Source organism: Pan paniscus, chromosome 4 (genome assembly GCF_029289425.2).
Source record: "Pan paniscus chromosome 4, NHGRI_mPanPan1-v2.0_pri, whole genome shotgun sequence".
In the NCBI taxonomy this organism is placed as follows: domain Eukaryota; kingdom Metazoa; phylum Chordata; class Mammalia; order Primates; family Hominidae; genus Pan; species Pan paniscus.
In genome coordinates this window covers 172,752,547-172,777,718 of record NC_073253.2, presented here as the reverse complement: position 1 = coordinate 172,777,718, position 25,172 = coordinate 172,752,547, and the positions used below count along the sequence as shown (strand labels likewise).

General features: G+C 42.5%; 1 protein-coding gene and 1 long non-coding RNA gene across 3 annotated transcripts in view; one reads left to right on the top strand and one right to left on the bottom strand.

Moving 5' to 3' along the window:
• The window catches only part of LOC129397853 (uncharacterized), a 34,513-nt gene extending 18,542 nt beyond the window's left edge, over nt 1-15,971 (bottom strand). The window contains exon 1 of the long non-coding RNA XR_008625513.2: nt 15,751-15,971. This is a non-coding gene — a long non-coding RNA (uncharacterized LOC129397853). The remainder of the gene's footprint in view (nt 1-15,750) is intronic.
• Nucleotides 15,698-25,172, top strand: part of LOC100972750 (SUMO-interacting motif-containing protein 1-like) — a 59,611-nt gene continuing 50,136 nt past the window's right edge. For both annotated transcript variants that reach the window (XM_034961104.3, XM_034961103.3), the window contains exon 1: nt 15,698-15,968. In XM_034961104.3, the coding sequence (XP_034816995.1) occupies nt 15,840-15,968 (129 nt within the window). In that variant the 5' untranslated portion in view covers nt 15,698-15,839. The remainder of the gene's footprint in view (nt 15,969-25,172) is intronic.

Genomic DNA, 25,172 nt, shown 5'->3' with positions numbered 1-25,172 from the left:
TCTATCTATACAATAGAATACTATTAAGAAATAAAAGGGCCTGGCGCAGTGGCTCACACCTATAATCCCAGCACTTTGGGAGGCCGAGACGGGTGGATCACAAGGTCAGGAGATCAAGACCATCCTGGCTAACATGGTGAAACCCTGTCTCTACCAAAAATACAAAAAAAATTAGCCGGGTGTGGTCATGGGCCCTGCAGTCCCAGCTACGCAGGAGGCTGAGGCAGGAGAATGGTGTGAACCTGGGAGGTGGAGCTTGCAGTGAGCTGAGATCATGCCACTGCACTACAGCCTGGGCAACAGACCGAGACTCTGTCTCAACAACAACAAAAAAAGAAATGATATATTGATACATGCTACAACATGGATGACCTCAAAACCAGTACATTGAATGAAAGAAGCCCGATGCAAAAGATCAGATATTATATGATTTCATGTATATGAAATGTCCAGACGAAGCATTAAACCTAGAGACAGAAAGCAGATTAGCAGTTGCCTGAACCTATGGGTAGGAATAGGGATTGGTTACAAATAAACAAAAGCAGGGGATTTTTGGGGGGTGATCAAAATGTTCTAAAACTTGATTGTGATGGTGGTTACACAACCCTATAAATATACTAAAAATCATTAAAACACTTAACATGTGTAAATACTGTGGTATGTAAACTGTGCCTCAACAAAGCTGTTTTAAGAAAGGCTATAAAAATTACATAACTTTCTAACTGTAAATTACAAAGAGAGAATCTGGTTCTTAAAGGAAAAATATCAAAGCAATGACACAGACAAGCTCACACTAAGCCTAAAGTGGGTTGGGGTATAAATATACCATATAAAAAACAAGAAGAGATTAAACCACAAATGTGATTTCCCCCATTATAATAAGATAGTTTGTACAATTCTTTCCTGATGAATGTGTAAGTCTTGAATCAGACATTTTTTGAGAAAATATGAATTACCAAAATTGGTTCAAGAAGAACCATAAAATCAGAAGTTAAAAAAAAAAAACTTTGAAAAACAAGTACTGAAAGAAACATTCCATAAAAAGGCACCAGATCAAAGATTTTTATGTGCAAGTCCTTTTGAATTTTCAAGGAACAGTCAGTCCCAAATATTCATCAAATGTCTCCGAGGTTACTGGACCCTGTGCCGGGCACTGAGCTCCAACAGTGTTCACAGTCGGGCATTCTCCACGCTCTCACGGCACTCACAGTTGAAGAGGGAGGGGCAAATGTTAATCAAAGGTACCACCTCTAGGCCCAATTATTAACTTAGGCTATGACCTAGAGAAAAGGGCCCCAATTCTCCAGAAAGTTGTAAGATATGTTCTTGACATAGATTGGAAGTTTGGAGAGTTTTCCATGACCTAGGGATGCTGTGCTGAGATCTGCCAGGGACTAAGCATTTCATAGAGGCTCCCATAAAGGCCCTGCCTGGGTCAAGGGGGAACATACCATGTTAGAAGGGTCACTATGGCTGAATTTCAGGGAGCAAGTGGGGAGTGTGGCACAATGAGACTAGAGATGTAGGCTGTGATAAGAAGACAGAGACTGGCAGGTCATCTTAAGGATTTGGGGGTTTTAGTCAAAGACTGATAGGAGATGATTAAAGCCTTTAAATGCATTAAAGCAGAACAAAAAGACATTTAAAAAAGAAAAGAAACATGATCAGATTTGTGTTTTGAAAATATCCCTCAAGCAATAGTATGGACAATGGACAGGAGATGGGCCTAGGATAGATGTAAGGGAATAGGTTTGAAGGCTACAATAAGAGTCCTGGTGACAAAGAATCATGGCTTGGATAGCAGAGGAGATTTAAGAGATGATGCAGGAGTTAAGCAGGCTTGGAAATGGATTAGATACGTGGTTAAGGAGAGAGAGGTGCATGGCGGGCTATAAGCAACTGGATAGATGGTGGTAGTGTTATTCACTGAAATAGAAAACACAGAAAGAGAACCAAGTTTTGAGGGAAAGATGATTTGTTTTCTGAGTAGAGACTGAGGTGCTTTGGGGGTGATGAAGGATAATGCTGAGCGAACAGTTTCAAATGTAGGTGAATTGTTCTGGGAAGACGTCTGGGTTGGATGAAGAAACTGTCAACTGCATATTTACTGAGAGGCTGAGTGAGAACTCTGAGAAAGATTAGATTGAAAAGAGAAGAAGACTTTAAAGATCTCATCACTGAATTGACTGTAGAGGAGAAAGAACTGGCAAAGGAATGAGAAGGAAGGATTGGGGAGGTAGAAGAATGTAGTGTGGTGGAATTAAAAGGAAGAGTGTTTCAGAGAGGGAGAGGTCAACAGTGTCAAATGCTGCCCAGAAGTCGTGGCATCCTTTAGATATAACAATGTGTAGGTTGTATTCCTTATCTATTGCTGTGTAACAAATTACCCTAAACTTCAGCACCTTACAACAACAAATATATATTAACTGATTGCTGTGGTTTGAATGCGTCCCCTCCAAAATTCAGGTGTTGCCAATGTGACAGTATGAAGGGGTGGGGTGTTTATGAGATGATTAGGCCATGAAGTTTCCTCTCTCATTAATGGGATTGAGGCCCTTATAAAGGAGGCTTCTTGCAGCATTTGCTTAGCTCTCTCTTCTCCTCTTCAACCATGTGAGGACACAGTATTCCTCTCTCCCAGAGGATGCAGCAAGAAGGCCCTCACCACGTACCCGTGCTGGCACCTTGATCTTGGATTTCCCAGCCTCCAGAAACAGTGAGGAAATGAATTTCTGTTCTTTATAAATGACCCAGTCTTAGGTATTCTGTCACAGAAGCATGAACAGATTAAGATACTCATGCAGTTTCTGAAAGTGAAGGATCCAGGAGCTGCTCAGCTGAGTGATTTGGGCCCAGTGTCTCATGAGGCTGCAGCCATCTAAAAGGCCAGTAGGCCTGAAGGATCCTCATCCACCAAGGCCCACTCACACCTGGCTCTCCCAGAGTAGGCAATCTATGCAGGAGAGAAACGTTGAAGTCACATTGTCTTTTTCAACCCAGACTTGGAAATCACCCACCATCACTTCTGACACATTCTATTTATCATACGCAAGTCAACCAAATACAACCCACACTTAAAGGGAGGGAAATTAGACCTGCCTTTTGAAGGAGGGACTTCTAAGGAATTTGTGGACATGTTTTAAAACCACCACAGAGGTCAGGGGACCTGAGTGAGCACTATCTCTGCTGACTAATGAGGAGTGGGAGCTAGATTGGGGTGGGTTGAGAAGTGAATATGAGGCTAGAAAATGGAGCCTGCTAATGTAGATGACTCTCTCAGGAAGTGTGTGAAGGAGAGAAAATTGATTAGAATAGTGTTGAGGCCTGATATGTTGATAATCATTAGTCTGCAGGAATTAGAAGGAAATCCCAGAAAAATGGAGAGCAAATGGTGTCAGATTGAAGGAGAAAATCATAACCTAAAACATCCAGAGGAGAAAACCGCAACAAAAGGTAAGATCAACTTGATGGCTCTCCAACCTCAGGAGCAGCGGATATGAGGAAACAGGAGTGAGCCCTGGGCACCTAAGAGTAACCTTCTCCAGCGTTTGCAAAGCAACTGGCAGCAGAAGCTTAAGAGCAGTAAGTGCGAGTGTGAGCACCTGAGCCAGAGAGGCAGGGTGTTGCAGTGCCCACGGTAACTATGTGGTTTCCCCCAACACACACACATGCCTGTCCCAGAAGACTGGATGCTAACAAACCCTATCCCATTGCAAGTCCAAATTCCTTCCTGAAATTACTGGCAACAAGATGCTATGAAAAAATCCAGCACTCACATGTGAGCTAACAGGGAACTTCAAAAATTAAGACAAACACCCAACCAAGAATGACAAAATATTTGAGGAAAACTCTAACACTAAAAATGAGAAACACCACCCCGCACGGAGAGAAGTCACATCTAAGGAAATAGAACTAATAGAGCAAGCAACATGACTTCCTCTGAGGGGGAAGAAACTGGCTCCGAATATCTTATACCTGAGCCCCAGCTTTGACATTCACAAGCCAAGAATGTGTCTTTTTGTATTCTGGTTCCACTGTGACCATCTTCTTTAAGGCAAAGGATGACTCCGTCTAGTTATCTGAATGGTGAAAGAGTTACATACTGGATAAAAACAGGTGGGCTTAAATATCAATATTTTCCCAGCACATCAAAGAATTGTTATGTATGTTATAATATTATGTAACCGACTCAAGATGAAAGGCACTAAAAGGGACAAATGGTGACATTTCATACCAGTAAAATAACAATTAACTTGAATTTTTATATATCTCACATAAGCGCTTGTAAATATATAAATCAAAATATAATAGAAATATCAGACTTCTGATAAGATGATGAAATGAAATTGTATTAGCAATTTTCTCCCTCAATACCTTACAAAATGAGCAATAAGTGGTAAATGCACTCACACACACACGCGTGTGAGTGCACACACACACACGTTGAACATGCACATTATCAGCATCGCCAAACTAGATCGGTAGTTAAGAAGAGAGTCTAGAGCAAAAGGAGGTCCAACTTAGCAACACTGCAGCCTCAACCCCCAGTAGCCTTACTGGAGAACTCACAAAACCCTGAAAATACTTGCTAACGTCATCAAACCTGGAGTGATGTAACCTGAATGGGAATCCTTATCCTTTACTTCTTCTAGGAAGTACATATGGATCCTAGAAAAGAACACGGGTTGGGAGGAAGTGGGGATGATTAACAGGTACAAGAAAAGTAGTTAGAATGAATAAGACCTAGTATTTGCTAGCATAACGGAGGGGACTATAGCCAAAAATAATTTAATTGTACATTTTTACATAAGAGTATAATTGGAGAGTTTGTAACACAAAGGATAAATGCTTGAGGTTTACCCCCATTTACCCTGATGTGATTGTTACACATTGCATGCCTGTATCAAAGTGTCTGATGCAACCCATAAATATATGCACCTATGTACCCACAAAAACTTTTTTTTTTTTTTTTTGAGACGGAATCTGGCTCTTGTCACCCAGGCTGGAGTGCAGTGGTGCAATCTCGGCTCACTGCAACCTCCACTTTCCAAGTTTAAGTGATTCTCCTGCCTCAGCCTCCCAAGTAGCTGGGATTACAGGCACCCACCACCACGCCCAGCTAATTTTTGTATTTTTGTATTTTTAGTAGAGACGAGGTTTCACCACGTTAGCCAGGCTAGTCTTGAACTCCTAACCTCAGGTGATCCACCCACCTCGGCCTCCCTAACTGCTGGGATTACAGCTACCACGCCTGACCAGAAAAATATTTTTAAAGAGTAGGGTAGGTAAAAATGAAACTGACTCTCAGACAAAAGGAAAAATTTCAAAACTACCCACTGAATTGGGAAAATGTTCCAAAGAAGAAGAAATCCAAATTGACAAACTTTAAAAAGATTGTTTTAAAGCCCACTGACTGAAGGCCATCAGGAACATTTCTATAGTAGAAAATAGTTTGGTTTATTTACCTTGCTGCAGGAGCGGGGAAAGCACTCCAAAGGAACTGTAGAGGTCTCAACAAGGAATTGAAAGGGGCTTCTCATAGGATTTGGGCTTGTACTAGATTATTTCAAGAAAAGCTGGAGAAGTGAGGATTAGCTGTGAGTTGAGGGTTGTTAATAAGTTAGGGCAATGCAGTGGCTGGGATATCTTAATTCTAATCTAGGAAGTAGGACTCAGGTAAGACTACAGTCGTCATTGGTAAATGAGCAGCAGTCACTCCAGTTAGAAATGGAGAATGTTTTATTGTTTCCATGGTTGCAAAATGGCTTTTCTCTATTTTGTTCCAGACATGGTCATGCAGTAGCCTTGTCTATATCCCATTTATATTCTAGAAAGTATTCTTTATGTTTGTTTGGGAACACCATAACCTGACTCCTAGCTGCCAAAAAGGAAGTGTTACACTTTCTCAAGATAATCAATCTCACTAGCAGTAAGGTAAATACAAACTATAGCAGCAAATACCTCTTTGCACACATCAGATTGACAAAAATAAAAGTAGTAACACCCATTACCAAGGGAAATGTAAGGTAATCATTTTTCTCATACATTGATAATATAGGGTGAATTATTACAGCTTTATAAAATTATTATTGTGGAGAATTTCTAACATATCTAAAAGGAAGACAGTGGTATAATGGACTCTCATTATACCAGCTCCAACAATTGTCAATTCAAGGCCATTGATTTTATCCCTGTTTCCATCCACTTGTCTCTCCCCGATACCTTTCTGAAGCAAATTATTTTATCCATAAATATTTCAGAATGTCTCTTGACCATTATTACATCTAAAAATAGAAAACCAAAAAGTCCTTAATTTAGTGAAACATCTACGCAGTGTTCAAATTTTTTTTTAAGAGACGGGGTCTTGCTCCCTGCCCAGGCTGGAGCGCAGTAGCACGATCATAGCTCACTGCAGCCTCGATCTCCTGGGCTCAAGTGATCTTCCTACCTCAGCCTCCCCAGGACCTGGGATTACAGGCATGAGCCACCACACCTGACCCTGTGTTCAAATTTCCAACTGTCTTGTAAATGTCATACTTTTTCTATTTTGTTTGAACTGAGATCCAAATAAGGTCCACACATTGATACTGGGTGATATGACCTACAACCTTTTAAAGTAAGTAACATGGCCTTATACACTAAAACCAAAAATATACATACCCTTTGATCTAGTGATCCTAGTCCTAACAATGTAAGGTCGAATCTGAGACTTACTGTGACACTGTAATGACAAAAAACATGAAAACAGCTTGAATGACCATCGATGGGGAAAAAGTAAATAAACATGTACCTCTACAGTAGGAATAACTATGTCACTATTTAAAACAAGTAGGATCTGTAGTGTATTGATCTGGTGGCTGTCCGGATGAATTAAGCAAAAAAAAAGTGGTTAAGAAATATAGTTTATGATCTCACTTTAGTAAAAGCAAATGACAAATTCACAATCTCTAACATATATTTTATATATTTCTATGTGGTGTACATGTGTCTGTGTATCTTTGGAGAGGCTTACATGATTATGGAGAAATATGTACAGGCTTACATACCTGGGCAAACAACATTTGCCTGGTGATGGTGGTCACGATGGTGGTCAACAAAGAATGTATAAGAAGAGCATAAAGGGAGATAACAAACAGATTTGCAAAATTGGAAAATATTCACAGTATGCTAAGTGAAATGTATAAATCCAAAGTCTAGCCACAATATTGTTAAAATATGTGAAACTGAATATGCAATGGTAACTAGGACAAAGGACAACTTAATGTGAGGAGTAGATTTTTGTCTTGGATGTCTTTTTTCACAAGAAAGTAACATTGGAACAAAGAAAAAATAGCATTTTATATATTGTTATTAATTAAATGCATATTAGAACAAAACATGAGAGCACACCAACTTTTGTCTATTTGATTTTGTCAATAACATGAATGCAGAAAATGTTCAGATAATTATTCTGTACAAAATGGTGTTAATAACTTCAGTTCTTTGCTACCTCAAGGTAGACCTCATACTTGGTCAAAACCACCTCCAAACAATCCTGGAATGCCTGGTTTTATGCAGTTACCCAGTAACTCCTGTAAAACTAAGGTGGACATTGTGGTCATTAATGCAATTTGGCTTGAATTGGTGTCCTAATCCAATTATTACTCAAATCAGAAATGTAAAACAATGTCATTGTTTCCTACTACACTTGCTGCTAATGAACAAGTTGTACAAAGACAGGATTTGTTCAACTCATCCTCCCTCAAATCATTTCCTACATTCTTCTAATTTAAAGGATTGCTTTTGCCCAGGTTCTTTTGAGCTCTGCTTGCCCTGGAGTCCACCTGCCCCATGAGTAAACTGGCTCAATTCTCCCACTACGTCCCTCCACTTAGTTAAAATTCATGAACTACCATAGTGCCTTAAAACATTATGCACCTGGCCAGGCGCGGTGGCTAACGCCTGTAATCCCAGCACTTTGGGAGGCCAAGGCAGGCGGATCACGAGGTCAGGAGATCGAGACCATCCTGGCTAACACGGTAAAACCCTGTCTCTGCTAAAAATACAAAAAATGAGCCAGGCGTGGTGGCGAGCACCTGTAGTCCCAGCTACTTGGGAGGCTGAGACAGGAGAATGGGGTGAACCAGGGAGGCGGAGCTTGCAGTGAGCCGAGATGGCGCCACTGCACTCCAGCCTGGGGGACAGAGCAAGATCCGTCTCGAAAAAAAAAGACAAAAACATTATGCACCAATGCAGGCAACTATAAACAGAAATATAAAGCCAATGTTGGAGTTGTATGGTCATAAAATGATTCAGAATGTGCTTATAATTTTTAATACTATTGCTCACCTGAAAATTACAAAATTACTTTTTCTTTTTTTTTTTTTTTAACCCTAGAATTTGCAGACTCCCAGGAGGTCTGGGCACTCAAATAGAGAAAGAGAGTTAGGATTTTACAAAGCTTATTGATGAAAGCAGGTAGGATGATATCATCAATTAGCCTGCTAACTAAACTCTAATTTACAGCTGACTGGCCTTGCAATTGGGAGTAACTGTTTAGTTCCTTTCTTTCCTACTTCCTCACTTGGACCATTCCCCTATCACACAATGCTATTTGGAACATTTGGACAAATAATTCAACTTTAAATCAGCAATTCCACTTCCAGAAATTTAACTTAAACAGATAGATATCTGGTCCAGAGTACAAAGATGCATGTGCAAGAATGTTTAAAGCAGCAAGATAATACTGTAAACATCCTAAATGTTCATTATTTGGTGTCTTGTTGAATATGCAAGCAATGTAATACTTTGTAAATGTTAGCTATTCATATAGATTTCACTGTTACTGAAAAAGATGAACAGCATACGAGAAAAAAGTCAATGTATATGAACACAGTTTAAAGAAAAAGCTACAAATAGCCAATGAGCACTTTAAAAGTGTCATAACTTCACTCATAATGAAGTAAAGGCGATCAGGACAAGACACCAACCTTAAATTATTTGATTGGCAACAACTAAAAAGTCTGATAACCAGTGCTTGAAGAATTTGGGGAAATAAGCACTCTCAAGTGCTTTTGTTGATACGTTATTTGGTGCAACCTTTCTGGATGACAATTTGGTAATTTCTATCAATATGTAAAGCACACATCTTCTAACCCAGTCCCCCATGCTTAAGAATTTCCCGGGCCGGGTGCGGTCGCTTACGCCTGTAATCCCAGCACTTTGGGAGGCCAAGGCAGGCAGATCACGAGGTCAGGAGATCGAGACCATCCTGGCTAACAGGATGAAAGCCCATCTCTACTAAAAATACCAAAAAAAATTAGCCGGGCGTGGTGGCGGGCGCCTGTAATCCCAGCTACTCGGGAGGCTGAGGCAGGAGAATGGTGTGAGCTCGGGAGGCAGAGCTTGCAGTGAGCTGAGATGGTGCCACTGCACTCCAGCCTGGGAGACAGAATGAGACTCCGTCTCAAAAAAAAAAAAAAGAATTTCCCTGCAGATATGCTGGCAAGACTTCTTAGAAGCTCAAAGATGTTGTTGTAACATAATTGGTAATAGTAATAACAAAAATACACAAAAACCCTAGAAACAACCAAAATATCCATGATAGAAAACCAATTAAATAAATTATGGCACAGCCTAACAAATGACTTTTTAATGTAAGCTGTTAAAAAGTGACAGATATGTTTACCCTGCAGTTAGGAAATAATGCCCATGATAAATTAAAAAAAGCAAAGTAAATAACTGTACAGTGTGATTTTTTTAGGGTGTGTTAGAACAGATAAGTATGTGTAGTAAGTAAGTATGTTTTGAAGGATTTACAAGAAACTAATAAAGGTATTTAGTGTTAGGAAGAAGAACTAGGAAAGAGAGGGTGGCTTTCAACTTTCACTTTTCATTTTGTAGCACTTTCATTTGGTAGCAAGAATTTACTGAACTCACAAGATGTTTCTTTTAGTTTTACAAACTGTTCAATGAGGGATACCAAGAATGGGAGAACGTGGTATATTTTTTTGCTTGCTTCTTTGTGGTTTTCTATATAAAAGCAAATACGCTATTTTAAAATATGAGCCAATAGACAATATGGATACTATAGATCCATGTTCACTGACACAGAAAACCATAAGGACATATCAATTTAGGAAAACCAACTGTGATGCAATATGCATAGTCTGATCCCATTTATGTAAAAATTTTGCACATGTGAGTATCGGCCATTTAGAGATATCTGGAAAGATGTTATCAAAATATGATGGAGTTACACATTCTGCCTCGTAACCATTCTCAATTGCTTTAACTTTCTCAAATGAGGATTCTTCAAACATAGGGAATGAAACAAAATTTTTACAAAGGCCTTGATATCACAGCAAATTTGAAGATGGGAAGGAAGCAGGGAGAAAGTATAAGAAAATGATTTAAATAAAGTTATGTAAACTGAGAGGCCGCCTGCTGAAGCAATCCAGTGGAAAAGCTAAGAGTGCCCTGAAACTGGAAGATTAGACCTGGAATCCCACAGAAGGGACAGAATGTTCCCTAGAGCAGGGAGAAACTTGAGCTAGCTGGCTTTAGCATAAACAAAAGCGGGTCTGCAGGCACTGACCCTGCCATGTAATGAAAAATAGAAAAAAGAAAAAATATTTTAAAGATGAATAACCACCACCAAAAAAAAAAAATCCCCATTAATAAGGCAGGAAGCTTTGTATTTAGAATGTTTTTACCACAAATGATGGTTTCAAATCTCAATAGCAGGCTGCGTGCGGTGGCTCACGCCTGTAATCCCAGCACTTTGGGAGGCCAAGGCAGGCGGATCACGAGGTCAGGAGTTCAAGACCAGACTGGTCAACACAGTGAAACCCCGTCTCTACTGAAAAAAAAAAAATACAAAAATTAGCCGGGCATGGTGGCGTGCATGCCCAGCTACTCCCAGCTACTCGGGAGGCTGAGGCATGAGAATCGCTTGAACCCAGGAGGCGGAGGTTGTGGTGAGCCAAGATCGTGCCACTGCACTGCAGCCTGGGTGATAGAGTGAGACTTCGTCTCAAAAATAAACAACTCTATACCAGAGCAGATATGTTATTCGATAAAGCTAAAAATGTATTTAATTTTAGTAAGTACACATGAATTCAGGTAAATACACAGAAGCAGCTCTAGAGGAATAAACATAACAGCACTGAAAAGGGGGAATTGCGAATCTGGATAGGGGAGGTGGCAAAAGGGGCCTTTAGCCTTGTCTGTAATGCTTTTAAATTTTATAAAAGAAAACCATGCACATAGTGTGTTCTATTTTGGTAAAATAGACGTAACACAAAATTTACCATTATAACCATGTTAAATATACAATTCGGTGGCATTAGTTCATTCACAAAGTTGTGCAACCATCACCACCATCCATTTCCAGAACTCTTTGTCATCCCAAGCTGAAACTCAATACCCATTAAACAATAACTCCCCATTCTCCCCTTCCCCAACCCCTGAAAACCATTATTCCATTATCTGTCTCTGTGAATTTGCCTATTCTAGGTACTTCATAAACATGGAATTGTATAATATTTGTCCTTTTATATCTGGCTTATTTCACTTAGCATAATATTCTCAAGGTTCATCCATGTGACATGTTATCAGAATTTAATTCCGTTTCATGGCTGAATATATTATTCTATTATATGTATATACCACTTTTTTTAATCCATTCATCTGCTGAGAAAGACTTGTTTCTACCTTTCGGCTATTAGAAATAATGCTGCTGTGAAGATTTGCAGACGAGTACCTGTTTGAGTCCCGTTTTCAGTTTTTCTGGGCAAATACCTAGGAGTAGAATTGTTGAATCATACAGTAATTCTACATCTAACTTTTTGAGAAACTGCCAAACTATTTTTCACAGCTGCTTCTCCATTTTACATTCCTACCAGCAACGCACAGTGGTTCGTTTCTCCATATCCTTCCCAAATTTGTTTTCTGTTTTTTAAAAAAATAGCCATCCTAAATGGGTATAAAGTAGGATCTCAATGTGGTTTTGATTTGCATCTTCACACATTTTTTCATGTATGAATTTTTCATTAAAAATTATTTTAAAAGAAAAGAAACAATTTTTTCTTCATTAACCAACTAGTGATACCTCCTTAACTGCTAAGCTCTTTGAGAACAGAGGCAATAGCTGTCCTGCTCACTGCTTTATCCCCGACCCCTAACATAAGCCTAGCATCTAGCAGGTACTCACCAAATACAGTATTCACTGGATGCATAAAATACTACATTAGCCTCTCAATTTACATGAGACTAATGTATGGTTTGGGGGGAGTGAGTCCATGAAAAAGTGTCACCTTAAAAAAAATACACAAATTTCTGAAAAACATACAATCACTTTGGAAGTCTTGGGTAAACGGCACACTTCAAGACAAATCCAGGATGGCCAAGGAAACATAAGTGACATTACTTATAGTTTTAAGGAGGGCAACTTCACAGCCAGTATTCATCCCACCTGGGTTGCCAAGTAAGGGCAGGGTACTTTCAAGCTGTTCTCGTATTATACCACCAGGGGTCCTGAGTTTCCTGTATTTCAGGCAGGATGGCTGATGAGAAAGATACAATCTGAACACTCTTGTGTCTTGCCACAGTAGAGTAGGCCAGAGCTTGGCTAGAATCAGCAGCAGAGGCCAAAAGAAGTAGAGGGATGCAGGAGATGTTTAGGAGGTAAAACAGACAGGACTTGTTGAGGAAAGGGGAGAAATCAAGTGCAATGCTCAGGTTTTTCACTTCAGCAATTGCTGGCTGGTGGAGCCATCACCATAAGACACACAAAGAGAGCAGGCTTTTTTGTGGGTGTGGGGAGCATAAAGGTGAGTTTGGCTTTAGACTTATTCAATCTGAGAGGCCTACGAGCTTCAGCAGATGTTTGGATGTATACAACTGGAGTTTTAAGGACAGCACTGGGCTGAGATAAACTCGTGGCAGCCATTGGCATAAAACCAATCACTGAAGCCAGGGAATAGTTGAGATTGTAGAGGGAAGAGGTCCCGTGTGTAAAGGTGGCCGATGTCAGGACTCTAAGGGACATCAAGAGTTTAAGGAGTGAGTAGAGGAGTCAGCTAAGGAGACTAAAAAAAAGTGGTGAGAGAAGCACAGCATCACAGAAACCTACAGAAGACAGTGTTCCAGCAAGCAGGTAGTCAGACACACCAAATGGTTGTGTATTTTGTTTCATTTTGTTTTATTGAGACAGGGTCGCACCCTATTGCCCCGACTGGAGTGCAGGGGCAGTATCATAGCTCACTGCAGCCTCCAACTCCTGGGCTCAAGGGATCCTCCTACCTCAGCTGCCTGAGTAGCTAGGACCACAGGCATGCACTACCACACCTGGCTAATTTGTTTTTATTTTTGTAGAGACAGGGTCTTGCTATATTGCCCAGGCTAGTCTCAAACTCCTGGCCTCAAGCTATTCTCCCAACTCGGCCTCCCAAAGTGCTGGGATTACAGGTGTGAGAGATCACAACCCTAAATGTTTAATAGCTTTAGATGAAGACAACTTAATGAATCCTTTCACAAGGGTGACTTCACCCATTGGACCAGAATGTCTGAAATCTGTTGGGCATAAACTCCCCGTCCACCAGACCAGTGGTTCTCACAGTGTGGTCCCCAGACTAGCAGCATCCACATCACCTGGGCACTTGTTAGAAATGCAAATTTCAGGGCCCCACCCTCAAAATTCTTTTTCTCAATCAGAAAATCTGATGTGTGATTGTTAGTTCATTCTCGAATTGCTATAAAGAAATGCCTGAGACTGAGTAATTTATAAAGAAAAGGGGTTTAATTGGCTCACGGTTCAGCAAGCAGTACAGGAAGCATAGGAGCATCTGCTTCTGGGGAGGTCTCAGGAACCTTACTATCAAGACGGAAGGCGAAGGGGGAGTGGACATCACATGGGGAAAGGGGCGAGGTGGGAGGTGCCACACACTTTTAAACAACCAGATCTCAAGAGAACTTGCTATCACAAGGACAGTACCAAAGGGATGGTACTAAACCATTCATAAGAAACCACCCCCATGATCCAATCACCTCCCACCAGTCCCCACCTCTAATATTGGGGATTACAATTCAACAGGAGACTTGGGTGGGGACACAGATCCAAACCATACCAGCAACCCAGCAATCTGTGTTTTGTTGGGTTTTTTGTTTTTGTTTTTTTGAGATGGAGCCTTGCTCTGTCCCCCAGGCTGGAGTGCAATGGCACGATCTCGGCTCACTGCAACCTCCGCCTCCCGGGTTCAAGCAATTCTCCTGCCTCAGCTTCCCAAGTAGCTGGGATTACAGGCGCCTGCCACCAAGCCCAGCTAATTTTTGTATTTTTAGTAGAGACGAGCTGGGCCAGGCTGGTCTCGAACTCCTGACCTCAAGTGATCCACCCGCCTCGGCCTCCCAGAGTGCTGAGATTACAGGCGTGAGCCGCCGCACCCGGCCGCAATCTGTCTTAACAAACACTCTAGGGGATTCTGATGCTCACTAAAGTGGGAAAAACACTGCATTAGACAGTGCTTGGAGAGCACCTGATAACCATTCCTTTAGGAACAAATTCCCCTCCTATTAAACACATTATTCTTTGGATCTGTTAACATATTTTGCAAAACTTCTGGAGCCTGAGCAGCAGGATTTTGTCAATACCCCACATTTAGTGTACCAATAGGTCCTATCTTGATTTTAATGGTCCTGCCCTACAACCAACCAACCAGCCAACTACCCACCGATTCCTCTACTGGGGACAACCTTTTTCACCTTTATAACTTCTGCTTATTCACAACATCTAATTATTCATGGCCTCTGCTACTTCATGGCTTCTTTTGTGCACCTTTTCAGCTTCTGATCCTGATACCAACTGAACAACTGTCTACGTCAAACTTGTTTAACTCCCTGTTTAACATTAAAAGATTTTTTTTTTCGCAACTCTTTTCCTTTAGGTCATCAGCTATCATTAGTGTATTTTATGTATGGCCCAACACAATTCTTCTTCCTGGGGAAGCCAAAAGATTGGACACCCCTGCTCTAAATCTCAGTTTAAACTCCTGAGAGACACATATTGTTGGTGAAATCGCAAAACTGGTACAATTTAGGAGGGTAATCTGGCATCATTTATCAAAACTACAAAAACATGGCCTTTGCCCCATTAAGTCCGCTTTTAGGCATTTATCCTACAGATACACATGGGCGTGTGCACCAAAAAGTGGGGTCTCTCTCTCTCTCTCCCCTAGCTCGGCCAGAAGCCAGGTCACTCGGGGGCCAGGACCTCTCTCCCTGCCCCTCAGTCAAGGCCCTCTCAGTCCGGGAGGCGCTTCACACCTGGGCAGGGTGGGACTGGGCGCGCCTCACTTCACGCTTTCGTCGGTTGGAAGCAGGTGGGGAAGTCCCCGCGGCCTCGGCGTCTCGCACGCCCGGCCCCAACACCTGCCGAAGCCGGCTGCGACTCCATTTTTCTTTTTTTTTTTCCTCCTGGGAAACGGAGGACCCGCGCCGCCACGAAGCACAGCGACCCCGGCCCTGACCTCAGCCGCCCGCCGCCGGTGGGCGGGGCTTGGCGGCCCGGCGGGGCGGGGCCGGCGTGGTGATGGCCCGGGTTGTAGCCGCCGCCGCCGCCGCCGCCGCCGCCGCCGCCGCCCCCGCCGCCCCCGCCCCCGCCGCCCCCGCCCCCGCCGCCCCCGCCGCCGCCGCCGCCGCCGCCGCCGCCGCCGCCGCCCCCGCCCCCGCCGCCGCCCCCGCCGCCCCCGCCGCCGCCGCCGCCGCCACCACCTCAGAAGCAGGAACCGAAGTTGTCGCCGCCGCCGCCACTGCCTGGGTCTCCGGCCGCCCGCGCGCTGGCTCGGTCGGGGCCCGCAGCCATGGAGGATTTCATCGTGATCTCGGACGACAGCGGCTCTGAGAGCTCCGGGGGCGCCCGCCCGGGCCGGTCGCGGAGGCTGCGCCGGGCCCTGTCGCGAACCTCCGGCGCGCTGCCCCGCCGGACCGTGGTGAGTGAGCGTCGCCTCGTTTGGGGGCGCGCGTCTTCGCGACCCTCGGCTGGGCCCGCCGCCCGCTTCCCGCCCCTGGCGCCTCACAGCTGCAGCCACTTCCCGCCTTGCCTCCTTCCGGGCCTCTCGGGCCCCGGGGAGCGCGGCGGGCCGGGGCAGGGACCCGGGCAGGGACCCGGGCAGGGACCCGGGCAGGGACCGGGGAGGCCGGGCCTCCCAGGCTCAGCGCTGAAGCCCGAGAGGACTGCGGCTGGAAAGCGGCCGAGCACATGGACGAGCTCCTGGCGCGCCTGCTGCAGGGGCTGGGGGGTCTCAGGCCGGGGCCGCGGGCGTCCTCGGAGCCTCGGCGGGACGTGGGGGCTCGGGTGTACTGGCCGGGCCGATGCAGGAAAGCGGGAGCGCGTAATTCTTTGGCCTGTGGTGGGCACAGATGTGTGCAGGGAGGTAACAGGAGCCCAGGCTGGGAGGGAGGGAAGCGCGGGCCTGGGCCAGATGGTGGCCGCGCTCCAGGGCCTGACTGCAGAGCGAGGGGCCCGATTTTGGAGTTGTACAGGAGGGCGATTTATTTCCTTGGCACTTACCCTGTACCAAGCCCTGAAGGAATAGGGAAGGAAACCGCGCGCACTATTTCTCTTTCCCTCGGAACCCCTTCGTCTTTGTCGTTCATGAGGTGGTGAATATTTGCCTTTGGAGAATCCTGCATAGATGTTTATTGAATCCCTACTATGGGCCAGATGTTGTAGGGGCTGGGGATACAACGGCGAACACAATATCCATGGTCCCCTCAGAAGGTGATACATTCATCAGGTGGTTATTGAGGACCTACTCAAGCGGTGGGAGGTGGAGCTTTCTCTCAGAAGGCTTCCAGCGATCTCCCCAGCCTCCCAGAGCCATCCCCCGGAAACACAAGGATTGTCAAGCTGATGTTATGTGTATAGATCATACGGTTTACCATGCTTCCTATGCAAATACTCGTTCAAGACGTTTCCTAGCTTCTGCTGCCCCTGTTCCCTTTCTAGCTGGTTTACAGTCCCTAAACCTCCATTGGGAACCCCTTCTGTGCCCGAGGTACAGTGCCAAGTGCTAGATGATCACTATAGAATGAATAGCATGCAAAACTAGTTAATATATATTATTTTTCAAGCAAGAGGGGTTCTCAGGACGTCTTAGAGACAAATTTAGTTGAGTTAGGCAGCTCATGAGGTAGTGAGAGAAGAGATTTCCAAGCTAGAAATGACCCGACTTCATGAGTGAATGGATATATCTAGGGCTGTGGCTGAATGTATCGGACATAATAGATGCACAATAAATATTTGTTGGATGAAGGAACGATTGAAAGAATATGGGGAGAGAGAATGGTTTAGATGGATGTTTGATAAGCATAAGAGAAGTGCATATAAAAGTAGCAGCAGGCTTGGGATGAAGGAGATGCTGAATTCAGGTTGGGCCTGTTGGATTTACAGTGTTAATAGGAAATGTAGATGGATGTGGCCAGCTCAGTAGTTGGAGAAAAGGCAAGAATGGAGATATTTGGCAATCATGCAAACAGAAAGGAGTCTTGAAGGCCTAATGGTGACTGAGATCATCAAGGAAAAGAGTAGGGAGAGAAAAAAGGTGGAAGGGAAAAAATACTTCTTTCCTCCTAGTTCCTCCTCATTCCTATGGCCTCTTCTCTCACTACCTGTTTAACTTTGTCCTTCCCACCTGCTTCCTTTCCTCCCAAGTGTTGTCCATTTTCCCTCATTCTGGTCCAGCTTCCTTCTTCAGTGGTCAGATGCCATGCTTATCTCAGTCTTTCGTGGTCTTTCACACACGTACATGGGCGTACTCGCTCACTGCTTCCCTCACTTGTGACCACTCAAGCAAGCATTTTGATCTTGAGCCTTTGAGTTGAATCGAAATGAGGGGCAAGTTCCAGAGAGCAGTACCCAATTTAAATCGTGCTTCTCCAGATATTTATTCCAGCTCTCTAAAAGCTCCAAGCTTATTCTCGTTTTATCTTTTTTGCAAATTAGATAAGAGTGGTATGATAACCATGTAAAAGATCAGAGGCATTGAGAGACTTGCAAGGTTATAAAGTCTAAAAGTGCCCTTTTCTCTGTAGCTTTTCCCGAAGGCTCTGAGGTCAGAGAGACTTCTGAATCAATATCTCCAACATAGCAACTATTTGAGTTTTGGAAAGTTCTGTCAACTCTCAGCTTTTGAGCCTGAGAACATTAATGCCTACCTAACAGGATGGTTTTAAATTTTTAATGAGACAAATGCAAGGAAAGGATCTCATATAAATGATAGCTTTTGCCACTTTTTGTGTTGTTTCTAAGCCCAGGCCTGTCCCTCTTGAGCTTCACAGGCAATGAAATAAAAGAAGCAACTTTTACATCTTTCTTTTTTTTTTTTTTTTTTAATAAATATTGACTAAGGGGAAGTAACTTGCTTGAACTTGAGAAAGCCATGTCTAATACTGAAGTTGACATTTCTTAACTCTTGATTCTTAACCTGGGCTTTAGTCTTCACTGAGTCGATGAGGTGTGTTTCTGTGTTTATCATGGCTTTTTCGTTTGGGATTTTTTGTTTTTCGTTTTTTTACTTATAAAAACAGAACATTTTCAGATGGTTAATTTTGTTGATCTAATTATACAATTTTTATAAGAAAATTAAAATTGCCCGTAATCTCACTATCCAAAGATAACCAATGTTAACATTTTGATGTATGTCTATGTAAATGTTTACTTGCATACACACATGTGCATACATACATACCTATGTGTCCTCCCCATACATGTTTTTATGACCTCCTCTTAATGGATATTATGCCTTCGTTTCTAAATTTTCTCTAAGAACCCAGTGAAAAATTCCCTCATAATCTTTGTACTCTTGTTCATTTGTTTATTAAGTTCCTCTTAGAAGTTAGATTGCTGAGTCAAAAGGTGTGCCCTACTTTATATGTAGCTAACCCTTGAATAACACGGGGATTAGGGTTGCTAACCCCCCCGTGCAGTTGAAAATGTACATGTAACATTTGACTCCTCGAAAACTTAACTACCAGTGGCCTACTGTTGACTGGAAGCCTTACCAGTAACATAAGCAGTTAACTCATGTTTTGTATGTTACATGGACTCTTACGATAAAGTAAGCAAGAGAAAGATGTTAAGATCATAAGGAAGATAAAATACATTTACAGTACTATACTGCATTTGTCAATACCATAGGTTTACATCGTCTGTTTACGAGATAAATCATCTGTCTGAAATAGGGGACAACCACAGCTGCAGACCTCTATCTACGGTACATCTCAAGCGATTCAGCTTTTCTTATGTCGTGACTTTTCTCTGTTTCTTGAGAGCACATCCAGCATCACTAGTAGCACTTTGTATGGGTTTCATGGTGTTATTCAAGGTTTACGATATTACCCTACACATGATTAAACAAATATATGTGGAAAAAAACCCAGGAGAGAACACTTGCTACCGTGATACACAGTTTACTGGGAAGTAGTGCAGAAATTGATTAGTGTCACGTGGCGTTTTAAGTGGATCCTCACAACACTTGAGCCCACCACAGCAGCAGCAGATGTCTGTGGTAGTAGGACATTATTATCACAGTAGCACAGTGTAGTCTATGGTAAATTTTATGCAGTTGTGATACAAATTAAAAAGAAAAAAATAATAAATTTAAAAATATGCAGTTGTGAGTTAATATTGCATCTTTACATTTCTGTCAACTGCAGATGTCACCATCTATGGTCAGTAAGTGATTGTGTGCATAAATTTTGATAAAGCTTAACTTTGTATAATAGATTTGTGTTGATTTTATGGTAGTAAATGGATAAAATAGGCTAGTATCTACATATATTTTATGCATTCAGGACATATCTTTTTCTTAGTTTTTTTCAATTTTTATAGGCTGTGGAGTTCATCTGTGAGTTTTCCAAATTGTTATAAATCGCCAAAAAATTTTCCAATATATTTATTGAAAAAAACTCTCTTGTAAGTGGACCCAGGCAGTTCAAACCTGTGTTGTTCACGAATCAACTGTATTGCCAAATTTCCTACAGAAATTGTGCATTAATATTCTTACCAGTGGTGTATGGCCAATCATATCCCTTTCTCTGCTGCCTAGTCACCCCTAGGTATTGTTACATTATTCCATAAATATTTATTGAACACTTATTATATACCAGGCACTCTTAGAGGTGCTGGGAATACATCTATGAAAACCAAGTCCCTGCCCTCATGGAGATTTCATTTTACTGAGGGGACACAAATAGTAAACAACACTATAAATGTAATGTCAGGTGATAATACAGAGTGTTAGGGAAAAAAATACGGTATTTTTGTTCTTTTCATCTTTGCTGTTTGATAGCCAGATTCCATAAGATGTCATTATTTTTTTATTATGATTCATTTATTCAGTAAATATTTATTGAGCATATGCTGTAACCCTGGGGACCAGAGGTGAACAAGATGATAATGGAACTACATTCTACTGTGGAAAGATAGGCAGTAAACAAACTAACAAATAAGAGAACAGTATAATAGTAACTTTGGTGGGATTGGGAACATTTGATTGTGTTTTCAGAGAAGGCCTCTCTGAAGAGTTAATATTTGACCTGAGACTAAAATGACAACAAATTAGTTATAAGATCTAGATGAATAAGGCATTGTCAAAGGGAACAACAAAACCAAAAGTTTGGAGGCGGGAATGAGCATGACTTACTGGAAGAATGGAAAGCCAGTGAGGCTGCAGTGTAACGACTGATGGACAGAGTCAGAAGAGATGAGAAGTAGGTAGGTTAGGTTATAGGGCTTTGGAGACCACAATAAGGGATTTGGATTTTATTGTAATACAGTAAGAAATCTTTGAAGGTTTAAGCAGGACAGTGACATGATTTGATTTACTTTTTTTTTTTTTTTTTTTTTTTGGAGATGGAGTCTTGCTCTGTTGCATTGCCCAGGCTGTAGTGCAGTGGTGCGATCTCGGCTCACTGCAACCTCCACTTCCCAGGTTCAAGCAATTTCCCCCAACTCAGCCTCCCGAGTAGCCGGGACTACAAGCGCACCACCACGCTTGACTAATTTTTTGTATTTTAGTAGAGACGGGGTTTCACCATGTTGGCCAGGATGGTCTAGATCTCCTGACCTCATGATCCTCCCGCCTCGGCCTCCCAAAGTGCTGGGATTACAGGCGTGAGCCACTGCACCTAGCCTTGATTTACATTTTTTAGAGATGACTTTAGCTACTGTGCAAAGAAAAGATGGTAAGGTAGGGAGACCATATAATTTATCATCCAATTGGGAAACTTTTGCAAATGAAAAGGGATGCTAACTGGACCAGGATGTCAAGCAACAGGTGAAAACTGGAACTGTCCCAAACAAAGCAGAAGTGTAGTCACCCTACTGTAAGAGGGGAAGAGTGAAATTAGGGAGATCAGTTAGAAGGTTGGCTGTAGTAGTCCAGGTCAGAAATAACTGTAGCTTGGACTGGAGTGGTGGTACAGACTGGGAGAGTGGAGGGATGTAGATATTTAGTAAATAAAATCAACAGGTCCTGATAACTTGGATGTGGATAACAAGGGAAAGGAAGGAATTAAGAAGGATGCCCTGAGTTCTGGCTTGAGCAACTGAATGCATGTTGGTGTCATGCATTGAAATGAAGCAGACTTGGGAGGAACAGGGTTAGAGGAAAGATTCAAGAGTTCTGTTTTGAAGGTATAAAACTTAACGATGCCTGTGGAATAGCCAACTGGAGATGCCAAGTATAACATTTGTACTGAGTTTAGAGCTCTGAAGAAAAGTCCTGACTAGAGATACAAATTTAGTCTTGTTAGTGCATAGGTTATAGTGAAGTCATTGACCTGGATAAAATCATCTAGGTTGAGGTGACAAGAGGAAGAACATCCAGAACCTAGGCCAAGGGAACACCATAGTGCATAGCCCAAGGGAGGAAGAGCAGCTAGTGAGGTTGGAGATAAAGGAGTGTGCTCACATATAGTACAGCCAGACATCTTGCTTATGTTTATTGGAAACACATAGGGTATGTGTGCGAATTCCCTATGCTTGTCCTTTGCCCATTTTTCTGTTGCAGTGTTATAATGTTTCTTTTTTTTTTTTTCTTTTTTTTTTTTTTTTTTTTTTTGAGAGGGAGTTTCACTCTTGTTGCCCAGGCTGGAGTGCAATGGTGCAATCTCAGCTCACTGCAACCTCCACCTACCTGGCTCAAGCGATTCTCCTGCCTCAGACTCCCAAGCAGCTGGGATTACAGGCATGTGCCACCATGCCCAGCTAATTTTGTATTTTTAGTAGAGACGGGGTTTTACCATGTTGGTCAGGCTGGTCTCAAACTCCTGACCTCAAGTGATCCACCCGCCTCGGCCTCCCAAAGTGCTGGGATTATAGGCATGAGCCACCGCACCCGGCCAATATTTCTTACTCATTTGTTAAATCTACTTATATATTAAAGATTGGTATAGGTGGAACTGTATCTCCTAAAAAGATGTGCTGAAGTTCTAACCCCCCACTACCTCAGATTGTGACCTTATTTAGAAATAGGGTCATTGGCAGATATAATCAGTGAAGATAAGGATGTGCCGAGTAGAGTGAACCCTTAATACAACATGACTACTGTCCTTATGAGAAGAACATGTGAAGACACAGGGGAAGAATGCCATGTGACAGTGGAAGCAGAAACCGAAGTTATGCAGCTGCAAGCCAAGGAACACCGAGGACTGCTGGCGACATCAGGAGCTAAGACAAAGGCATGAAACAGATTCTTCCCTGGAGCCTTCAAGAGAACGTGGCTCTGTAGACACCTTGATTTCAGACCTTTAGCCTCCAGGACTGTGAGGGGATAAATTTCTGTTGCTTAAATCCACCTAGTTTCTGGTAATTTTTACTAGGAAACTAATATAGCCTCCTGTCATACATGTTACAATTTTCTTTCAACTTTCGATTTTGTTTTTTTAATTACAGAAGTTTTACATTTTTATATAGTCAATTCTACCACTCCTTTTCTTTATGATTTCTTAGTTGTCATGCTTATGTCAACCTAAATAACAGACAGCGACTATCTAAAAAGAAAGTGATATTTATTCAGGAATGGCATTGCAACCGGAGTGTGTGAGCCATAATAAACTATGTGTGTATTCAGGGAGGTAAAGGAAGGCAAAAGCTTTTAAAGGAAAAATGAGGAGGATTACATAATTGTTTTGAGATAATTATCGTTATCTGCAAGGATTAATAACAAGGGTGGCTCCAGTCCAAGGTCGAGCAGGCAGTTGCTGGGCAGATGTCCTCATGGAAGTATTTTTTTCTGTAAGGTTGTGGTTTTTGTAGAGCCTTTTGTGGTACTTATCAGGCATTTGTGCATAATAATCCTCCCTTCATGGCCTTCCCTAGCTCTACTTGTCAAGGCTTTTTTTTTTTTTGAGACGAGTCTCGCTCTGTCACCCAGGCTGGAGTGCAGTGGCACGATCTCGGGTCACTGCAACCTCCACCTCCCGGATTCAAGCAATTCTCCTGCCTCAGCCTCCTGAGTAGCTGGGACTACAGGCATGTGCCACTACACCTGGCTAATTTTTTTGTATTTTTAGTAGAGACGGGGTTTCACCATATTGGCCAGGCTGGTCTCGAACTGCTGACCTTGTGATCCACCCACCTCGACCTCCCAAAGTGTTGGGATTACAGGCATGAGCCACCACGCCTGGCCAAGTGACTCCATTTTGATACTGACAACTCACATTTCCCTCATTTGATCAAGATGTTTTCCCAAAAACATTGCCAATCAGCTTGTATAATAGTTCAGGGGTGTGTGTGTGTGTGTGTGTGTGTGTGTGTGTGTGTTGTTTGTTGTTTGTTTGTTTGTCTTGAGATGGAGTCTCACTCTGCCACCCAGGCAAAGTGATCTTGGCTCACTGCAACCTCCACTTCCCGGGTTCAAGTGATTCTCCCACTCAGCCTCCTGAGTAGCTGGGATTACAGGCAAGCGCCACCATGCCTAGCTAATTTTTTTATTTATTATTATTATTATTCTTTAAGTTCTGGGATACATGTGCAGAACGTGCAGGTTTGTTACATAGGTATACACATGCCATGGTGGCTGCTGCACTCATCAACCCATCATCTACCTTAGGTATTTCTCCTAATGCTATCCCTCCCCTAGCCCCCACCCCCCAACAGGTCCCAGTGTGTGATGTTCCCATCCCTGTGTCCATGTGTTCTCATTGTTCAACTTCCACTTATAAGTGAGAACATGCAGTGTTTGGTTTTCTGTTCCTGTGTTAGTTTGCTGAGAATGATGGTTTCCAGCTTCATCCATGTCCCTCCAAAGGACATGAACTTATCCTTTTTTATGGCTGCATAGTATTCCATGGTGTATATGTGCCACATTTTCTTTATGCGTCTATCATTGATGGGCATTTGGGTTGGTTCCAAGTCTTTGCTATTGTGAATAGTGCTGCAATAAACATACATGTGCATGTGTCTTTATAGTAGAATGATTTATAATCCTTTGGGTATATACCCAGTAATGGGATTGCTGGGTCAAATGGTATTTCTGGTTCTAGATCCTTGAGGAATCACCACACTGTCTTCCACAATGGTTGAACTAATTTAGACTCCCACCAACAGATTAAAGTGTTCCTATTTCTCCACATCCTCTCCAGCATCTGTTGGTTCCTGACTTTTTAATGATTGCCATTCTAACTGGTGTGAGATAGTGTATCATTGTGCTTTTGATTTGCATTTCTCTAATGACCAGTGATGATGAGCTTTTTTTCATATGTTTGTGGGCCGCGTAAATGTCTTCTTTTAAGAAGTGTCTGTTTATATCCTTTGCCCACTTTTTGATGGGGTTGTTTGTTTTTTTCTTGTAAATTTGTGTAAGTTCCTTGTAGATTCTGGATATTAGCCCTTTGTCAGATGGATAGATTACAAAGATTTTCTCCCATTCTGTAGGTTATCACTCTGATGATAGTTTCTTTTGCTGTGCAGAAGCTCTTTAGTTTAATCAGATCCATTTGTCAATTTTGTCCTTTGTTGCCATTGCTTTTGGCGTTTTAGTCATGAAGTCTTTGCCCATGCCTATGTCCTGAATGGTATTGCCTAGGTTTTCTTCTAGGGTTTTTATGGTTTTAGGTTTTGCATTTAAGTCTTTAATCCATCTTCAGTTAATTTTTGTATAAGGTGTAAGGAAGGGGCCCAGTTTCAG